This window comes from Archocentrus centrarchus, chromosome 17, assembly GCF_007364275.1.
Source record: "Archocentrus centrarchus isolate MPI-CPG fArcCen1 chromosome 17, fArcCen1, whole genome shotgun sequence".
In the NCBI taxonomy this organism is placed as follows: domain Eukaryota; kingdom Metazoa; phylum Chordata; class Actinopteri; order Cichliformes; family Cichlidae; genus Archocentrus; species Archocentrus centrarchus.
In genome coordinates, this window is record NC_044362.1 from 15,282,760 (window position 1) to 15,292,287 (window position 9,528).

The following is a 9,528-nucleotide window of genomic DNA, read 5'->3' on the forward strand; positions in this document are numbered from 1 at the left end:
GGAAGGTCATGAAATTGAGTCATTGTCTTTTCACAGGATTATCAAGGGCACATATACCAAACCACTTTGGTCTGAGAGGAAAAAAAAGGTGAAAATAGCAACAGAAAGAACCTCCAATTATGGTCTGGGGATTTTGCCTTCTGCTCTTTTTTTTTTTTTTGCAGGCATTTACTCATTACAACAAATGAGGCTGTAAAAAATGCCAGCAGTCGTTTTCTCGTGCCTGACAAGTAATGGCCTGTGCCTGTCTAGATGAAGGCGGGCTAATTCGAGCCCGCACTGTCTAACTGCGCCCTTAGCCAATTCAATTAGGTGTTCAACATGGGGACACATCAGTCATTGAGTCAGTAGTTCGACCCAGCTGCCAAGATAAAAGGGTAAAACATATAAATGAAAGTGTTTACGTGTATACAACAGAATATCCGAATTCTGTGATATATTAAGTAATTTATATGCCAATAACTCTATGACAGGAGACAACCAGGAGCCAGATCTCACTGCTGTCACAAATTGTGGGATTTGTTCTTGTCTCTCATATGGTGGAGGAGTTTGGATATTATATCCTCCATCTCTCTGATGTATTATAGAGTGGGATCTCTGATCCATGAAAGTGTGGGGGAAGGGCTGGACTGTAGCTTAGAAGTGTGTTACTAACTCAGTCTGTGTGTGTTCGGTCGGGGGCTGCTGAGGACAAACCACACTTGATGTTGAGGAATGTACATTGCTGCCTTTATTGTTATTAATTCTGGATGTCAACTCAATGCCTGGAATTGTTTCAATTTGTGAATACGTCTGCCTTGGATCTGCACTGATACTGTTTTCATGTTTACAGTCGCTCATTTGTGCATACTATCCCCACTATAAACAAGCTGGCAGGCACATTCCATTTCCAAATAAAGCTGGCTGTCCTTGAACAAAATGCTAACTTTGTTTTTGGAGTTGCTCCATAAGTTCAGTGTGCAGCATTTGCGTGCTGCTTCAAATTCACAGAGTCTGTCTTAATCATGACAGGAAAAACAAAACAAAACGGATGTTCAGCAGCTGGCGAAGCCACCTCGCTTCTGTTTTCTTGTTAACAGCGTTGTGGTCAAGTAGTCAAGAAGCGGCGGCAGCAGCAGTGCTGGAAAACACGGTTTATTAAACACACAACCTGCTACAGAGCAGAAATAGATCTGTCCATGTATCAGATGTGGATGCCAGCACCTTCCAAAGAGGCTAATGATTCAGGGAATTACAGCATGCCATTTGTAACTAAGAATAGCCAATATAACTTTACATTTTATATATAAAATATAAATATAGTAATTTTATATATAATAATGGAGACAAACACAAATGATAAAACAGCTTGTCTAAACACAAGTTGCACATAAACAACTTTGCGATTCAGCGAGTGTGGCCCCTCATGCTTGATTGGTCCCCAAAAGAAGCCTTGAAGTAAAATGACAAATGAGTCATATGATGACGCCCCCTCAACACAAACCTGTCACCACTTATGAACATCCGGTGAGCTACTACTGTATGCAGCCCTTTCTATTCTTAGTAGGTCTCAAACTAACATAAAAATACTGTATCAAACAAACATCTTAATATTTTATATCGAGCTGAAGCATTTTAAAAAATGGCCTCTTATTGTGGAAGAGTGTGACTCTCAAGTCATAGTAGGCAATTTTTTTTAACAGTTTTGGGCCGTTCAAATCAATGTTTGTCAGGCTTTGGTTAAATGGATAAAACTCTCCACTCGCAGGGGATTAATGTAGAGTAAGCAAACCCACACGAGCCAACCTTGATAGGCCGAGGGATTAGACAACACCCATTTCCTGCTTTCTTGCTACATCCATAAAATTCTGAACGGGGAGAAAGTCAGGTCATATTCTGAACATATCAAAACCACACTTTGAGTGGGTGGAAAGAAGCATGGGAAATAAAATCAATCATATTTTGTGGGCAGTGGAAAAATTAATAGATTAAGTATGGAAAAAAAAAATGTAGCAGAGTTGCACGGGAAAAAGCGCTGATGAAGGTGATGGATGGAGATGATAAGGAAACAGAGTGCTATGAAGAGAGAAAGAGAGACAGTGTAACTCGAGCTTGCAGTTTCAAGTCCAAGCCCCAAGTCTAAGCAGATCAAACGCCCTCTACAGATAACGCATTCTATATGACACAGAATGGGAAATGGGAAATGACAGCCAGCTCCCTGCAGGGGTTTGTATGGTGTGTTGGTGTGCGAGTTTGTGGTTGTGTGTGCAATAAAGAACCAGAGTCTGGACATGACTTCCTGCTTTGTTTTTCCACAGGGCCGACATTGTGTTAGTGCTTTTCATTTTTATGCCGCACATTCAGACTCACACAAACACTCGTTTACAAGTACACACTGTTATATTCGACCGGGCTCTTCTGGCATGCTATTCAAAATGCTCGGACATTTGTTATTTGTTAATTTAAACACCCCTCAAGTGACTGATGGTGAGAGAATCTCACACAAAGCAGCTATTTTTAGAAGGGACACATGACTGAAGTTGTTGACCCTGTATCGAAAAACATGTGGGCAGATCTGAAGTGGTTGATTCAGTATGGTGTGGATTTTGGAGAGTAAGGCAACATGGGAAACAAATCTGCATGATCACTAGAAAAAAACAGATTCGCCACAGTTTTACTACAGTACACGCTGCATGCAAGATTTCTTCCCTTTGCTTAACTTCTGATGTAGATGTGTAAATATTTTGACTTTAGAGCATTTTGTTAGATTAATATTTTTTTATTTTATTTTATTTTTTTTATGAAAGTGAAGACAGTTAAAGAATACTCTGGCTTAATATGTTCAGCTCTGCCAGCATTGTACTGCCAGCACTGCTGCAATGTACACATATATTTCTGTCTTAGCTTTCCCTTTGTGATTACAGAGGCCAATTAAGGAGAAAAAGATAATATTGTTTTCATCGCAAGGGAACACTTTAATAAAATCATTGTGCTTACAGAAAACCATCTCGGTTGTAACCTTTAATTAAAATGCAGCGAGTCCCTGCAAACTCCCCAGCTTTTTAACTGAGAGATTGTGTGGTACTTATCCTTCGGGGCTTGTTTGGTCTTTGGGCAGAGTGGAGCTCCATGCTACAGGGCTCCTGTTGTGCAACGTCCTGGCTCACATTATTAGATCTACACATCATGGCAAAACGGCTGAGACAAGCACCGGAGTAAGTTCTGTCAGAACATGAAATATATTTTTGTTTCACTGAAGTTCGATGAAGCCCTTTGATTTATGGTGAACAACTAAGCAAAGACAACATGCCAGAGAGCGAAAACACGCTGCGAGTGCAAAAGTAGCGTGATCGGCTCATTGAGTGCAAACATGCATGAAAGCATGCAAACACACACACGCACCTGCACACATCACACACAGATAATCGAGGTTCACGGTCACAGGCGCGCAAAGAGCAGCGACAAAGCAAGTAAGGGTATGTGCCGGATCCACAGTGACAGAAAACTGCGCTTTATGCTTCAACAAATTGCTGTAAAAATGCTGGAAACTTTGTATAGAAATATCATTTGTGAATACACTGGGATATTGTAGTTTGAACCTCTGCTCACACCTTGTCTCAGGTGACCTCAGTAACATTAGGTGGGGTGGGGCAATGTCTTACAGAGGCTTCACACCATGGCCCCATGGTGGTAATGACCCACACCGTTTTTCATACTTTGGGTCATGTGGTCACTCAGATGATTCATAGGAAGGACACCTCCAAGAGGACAGCCTCCATTAGGGCTTAAATACCTGGGACTCTCCTCCAGGTTTTAGAGCTGAAGAAGAGCTTGCATGAGAGGTGAAACATCTTCACAAACCTAAAGAAGTCCAGCTGCCTGCTTTTCAAGTGCTCAAGATATTGTGTTCACATTTGTATATTGCTTTTCTAGTCTTACTGACCATTCAAACTGCTTTACTACAAATCACATTTTAACCATACATTTATGCAGCACTTTATTCTATATGCTTCAGACAGTTTATCTACCTCCACCTAGAGGAAACCCACACAGAAAGGCTGGGCTAGTAACAGGTAAGTGGTGGTGAATCTACTTTAAATCTTTTTCAAAACTGCGTGCTAAGCGTAATCCCAATCATAAGCAGTCATACACCTTGTCTGTACATCATTAAGAGGGATTTCTTGTTGACTTACTGCTTAAAATGTAAAGTGAAATATAGTGAAAATGTGCTTAAATGAGCAGATTACAGTATAGAAACTAGGGAGTACTAACTGGCTCTGTGACAACAATATAGAATATGAGCCATTGGAAGTTTTTAAGCTTCACCCTAAAATGACCTGAACAAATTAAGTCCATCCTCTGATGCTAATGATTAAGGTGCCCCTGGAGAAATGATACTGTTTAGTAAAACTCACCTGCACCTATTTTTTTTCTGTAAGGTCTGATAGACTGGCTTATTGAACAGAGGGCCTCAAAAGAAAAAGATTTTTAATTAAAAGGCTCGAGGCACACTGAGACGCATACATGTCTGAAAGAATCACAATCACTCAATCTGCTTCACTCAGACAACTGGGAAGAACCTCTCTCACAATTTTCCTTTTTAATTCACTCATGTGAGTGTGCAAAAAAAGTGTGGAATACCTTAAAATGACCAGTGTGAACTGCATTTTTTTGACTATTCTGTGTGCACAAAAAAAACCTTCTTTACACGGCTGCTTCATGCATTACTCACACTGTCAACACGCAGATGTATACACAGCACAGGAGGCCTCTCTCTCTGCTGGCCGCTGATAAGCTTGCATCCAAAGGAACCAGCAGAAGGGATTTTTAATTTTTTTTTTTTTTTGCATGCCCATCTGCAGCGCAGTTCCGAATCAACCAAGCGGAACCTTTCCCAAACCTCCTGAACCTTCAAAAGGCCTTTCTGCCTAATGACCGTTATGTACTTCAATCACGGCAACCAGGGGCTCCCTACCAGGAACCAGAAATAATCTGCACAACTTGCAAAGCCAACAACATCACGTTTCGTTACATCACAAATTTTGTCCCGTTAAGTATGCTTTTTGTAGATTTGTATATTATTTTAAGAGGAGGACAAGATTAGGCAGCATTGAAAGGTTGCAACTAGGGACCCTACAATTAGAACCCCACTATATTTGGATTACCATAACAACTAAAATGCTGGGGGTGGTGATATTATTAGTTTATGCCTGCTTGCTCTGTGCACTACTTCTCCTGCTTCCACTTGCTATACGCCTTCAGATGTTCCCAGTGTGGAGCCTCAATGGCATCAAATGCCCATACACTCAAGGATATATAATGCAATGTGTGAATCCATACACCCACAATCGCACATACTCTTTTCTTTTCTTTCTTTTTTTTTTTTGAGAAAAGTCTGAGTGTGATTTGTTATCACACAGAGAAAACTTCAAAGAATTTGTTGTACACAGATTTAGTACTTGGACTTGGCTTCACTTCAAGAGAAAGAGATTCCCTGTCAGATGGCGTCCAAAGCAATACAAGTATCTAACTGAACAGCTTTGGGTCGAACGATTGGAAGGGGAGAGGCGGAGAGATGTGGCATGAAAGATGGAGAAGCAGAAAATATCAGACCAACAGGGAGCAAAGAGGGGATGCGACTGATAAGAGTTTTCATCCAATGTTTGTGTCTCTGTGGTGAAAATAGAGGATTTGCTGAGGGCTTGGAGTAAGCTTTACTATGAAAGCGCTCCACCTGTTTTCACAAAAGCTACAATAATAATCAGATTTTGAGAACTGTGAAAGCACGGAGCTGAATGTGGTAAAATTTCAAAATCAATTTACCTGCTTAATGGAAAAGAAAGAATGAAAAAACATAAATGGTGAACCAGTTCTCACAATAAAGACTTGTTTAGCGCCGAGAGCAGATTGAAGTTGGCCATTTCAATGTTGTTATGGAAACGAGATGAGATTGTATGACAAGCAGACACTTATCATAGTCAGCTGCTCGGCATCCAATCTGCCCAGATTCTGCTAATTGCCTCTTTTTCTGTGAACTGACCCGTGTGCCCTAATTTTCTCTTTCATTCAGCTTCTACTTCTTTCCAAGTCTTTTTGTACTTTCTTTCTCTCTTTTCTCCTTGTCTTTCCCACCATCCTCTTTTCCCCTCTGTCTCTCTTGATCCTGACACTGTAAACGATGATGTCACCCTCTCCAGCGAGTTAACGGTGTGAGGTGAAAGCTACTATTTTGCTCCTGCGGTCTGGGTTAAGAGCCCACTCACTGAGATAAGAGAGCATTGTTTACTTGGCCCAGCCTTGTTACAACTCCCACACAGACGCACATGGAGACCTCTACCGCCCGCCACTGCTCAGCTACTGTCACACTTTCCAGAATGTACTGTAAGGTTGCGGCCACTTATTGAGAATTGCATGCAGCATTGACAAAGTATTAAAGTAAGACTTTAATGAGAAAACTCAGCTATGATTCTGATGCACATTTATCTTGCTGTACTGAGGGCACGTTACCATCTTTTCTTATTATTATATTAGAAGCATCATATTCAGATTTATCATGTCAAACCTTATTGTATTTCTTCTATATGACAGTAATTTTCGTCACAATGTCACAACAGTATTAATGTCAGGATGGCTGTTTTCTATGTACTGATTCTATCAAACTGTGTGATGATTTATTTTTAATAATTTAATTTAATTTTCATCATATTAACATGACAGTGTTGTTGTATCATTGGGTTTTCTGTGCGTTTTTAGTCATCTCACTATAATCCGATGATAAATAATAATTAGTCCTAATGTAACCCCCATATTGGCACCAGTAATGAACATGTTGCCAAAAAGAGGTAGATTCTGGTCAACGTTTTAAATCGGTGTTCTAAAAATATGCTTTTAATACAACTTTCGAGTGTGACTGAAGGTCCTAATCTTAAAGCATTTTTATCTGTCACTGCCACATTAAACTGTCTTCTCCGTCTCTCCCTCTTCAGATTGCACTTGCAGCCTCTTAAATTCACATGTTCACGTCCGTAGCTCAAAGCTAAGCCAACAGCATAAACTGTCCCAGATCATAGATTGCTGCGCTAATAACTGTGGAATCAAGGATGCCAATAAATTTGCATACTTGAAAAATATCTGTCCTTTTTTGTCCGTCTTTCTTGACACATTCACACACACACACCATCCCACTCATCACCTGTCACTGCTCACATATCTTCATTTTTGTTTTCTGCCATTTTGTTTCAGTTTATCATCTTGTGTTTTTTTTTTTTTCAAATTTGTTTCTTTTCCTCACAATGAGAATTGTGAGAGCTTTTCACACCATACACTGGGAGACTGGGAAAAGAAGGCAGAAGAGTAAACTAACTAAGCAGACCTCCTCTTTCCTCCTCACTCTCTTCTCTTCACACAGCCTCCATCCTCTCCAATTTACGTACCGGTACTTCATGCCGGTGAGCTTGGCCGTGGACTCCTTGAGGCTGTGGTGGTAGCGGTGGGTGAAGGACCCCAGGCTGCGAGCTATCAGGGCCACTGTGCGGAACCGGGCACGTGCCTGGCTGGCTGTGTTGGGGCTCGTGGCGTTCTGTTTGCTGTGCTCGCCATTTCGAGGGGCCTTGAGCCCATGATCTGTACATGCAAAGGACACCTGCATGGCTGTAGGCAAAGGCCACTAGAGCTGCTCTGCTTTTGTCCTTAAAGTGCTTAAAAGTCTTTTTTTTTTTTTTTTGTTCTTGTTTGTAGAACTTAGATTTTGCTTGTGTCGTTATGTGAAGTTGAAAATCAAAGGTCCATGCCAATTCTGGCTGGTGCTGCTGATTCTCATATGGAGAGCACAGCAGGAAATGATGCACGAGTTTATTCCATTTCCTTTGAGAGAATGTTCTCAAACTTAAGCTACGTCAAGATCAGACATATCAGCGGCGGTCCCGGTCAGTGTGTGAGGTGCTGAGATCCTGAGCTGGTCTGACTCCACCTGAAAAGATGGGAGAGGATGAAGATGGAGGGAGAAGGATGAAGAACAGGAGCTGAATGAGTCGCTTATAGAGCGGTCCATTTGAGATGAACACTTGACTAAAAAAGAAAAAAATGACACTGCCGAAACCTGACAAAAGACTGATCTGGAAAAAAAAAACCTGTGAGAACTCTTTGTAATTTCTTTTTTGTGCTGTTTTCCCCAGTTTAATGCCTCCTTCTCACATGTCTAAGCTTCTTTGTCATGGCGTGGCAAAGAACGAGCACAAGTTTTTTTTTTGTAAGTCTGTCACATTTTTCTCTTTCTGCCCTGTTTCAGTTCCCTCATCTCTCCACCTATGTTTTCCATTTTTCCACCTCAGCTTCTGTCTCTTCCTCCCTGGTTAGTCAGCCTTTAATTCCTCATTTTTTTTTTTTTTTTTAGTGTGTTCATGGTTTTGTCAGGCAGCCAGGACTTGTGGGTGTCTCTGGAGTCCATCTTGCCCTCCAACCACAGCTAAGCCTTTTAGTCAAACACCTGGAGTGAGGAGAGTAACACTGCACCACTACATTGGGCACACACACACACACACACACACACACACACACACACACACACACACACACACACACACACACTCGCTCATGTTCACAGACGCTGTCTCACTCCTGTCACACATCTTAAAAATAAGGTCATGCTTTCACAGAAACGCAAATGCTCGCAAATAAATGCTACACATGCAGAAGCATTTCTGGCATTTGCTTCCACACACGCACTCAAGCACACAAACCAAATCTTCATATATACAAATGTTCTTACACACTGCGAGTCGCCAGCGCTCTGTGAGAAACAAGGACGGAACGGGATGAGAATCTTGACTGACGTGTCTTCTCCTGGAACTTTGAGAGGGATTAAATGCTGTTACACACAGAGCAGAGGTCCCAGAAAGCTCTGCATCCCAGTTGAAGCAACATTTCCCTCAGATGTCCTCAGACCTGGCAAACAGCCTTGTCCCGTTTCCAAAGTCCCCGAGCAAGTAGCAGAGCTTTTATGGTCCCCGGCTTTGCAGCAAGTGGACTCTGTGTGATAAAGGGACCCTGGAACAGCAATGGACAAGCAGAGAGGAGGAGGAGGAGGAAGAGGAGGAGGAGGAGGAGAAAGGAGGATGCATGGTTTCTCACTTCAGGGAGAGGAGGACAGATGCAGTGAGGAGGCGAGGAGCAGCGCGTGATTAGAGTAGAGAGAGTGAGCCAGTAACTGAATGAGGAAGAGAGACTGTGTATAGGCTACTTGCTCTCACTGACTGGCTAAGAACTGCAGTGTTTTTCACTATGGCGCCACACGCTCAGAGAGAGAGAGAGAGAGAGGAAGCGCGAGAGAGAGAGAGAGAGAGAGGAAGAAAGAGAGAGAGAGGAAGAGAGAGAGAGAGAGTAAGAGAGATAGGTAGATTCTGAATGAAATCAAGAAGGCTGAGTTACTGTGACTTTAATTAGTTGAAGTAATTCACTTTAGGGTGAATGGCATGGTGGTGAAAGCTGGTTAACTACAACATGTGTTTATCGCAGGCATGCTTCATTTAACTATGCACAACAACTAAATCA

General features: G+C 41.8%; 1 protein-coding gene across 1 annotated transcript in view; it reads right to left on the reverse strand.

Moving 5' to 3' along the window:
* The window catches only part of kcnab1b (potassium voltage-gated channel subfamily A regulatory beta subunit 1b), a 35,896-nt gene extending 26,705 nt beyond the window's left edge, over nucleotides 1-9,191 (reverse strand). Inside the window, exons 1-2 of the mRNA XM_030752702.1 lie at nucleotides 8,747-9,191; nucleotides 7,413-7,948 (exon numbers count right to left, since the gene is read on the reverse strand). Coding sequence (XP_030608562.1) covers nucleotides 7,413-7,627 — 215 coding nt within the window. The 5' untranslated portion in view covers nucleotides 7,628-7,948; nucleotides 8,747-9,191. The remainder of the gene's footprint in view (nucleotides 1-7,412; nucleotides 7,949-8,746) is intronic.
* Nucleotides 9,192-9,528: the final 337 nt, after the last annotated feature.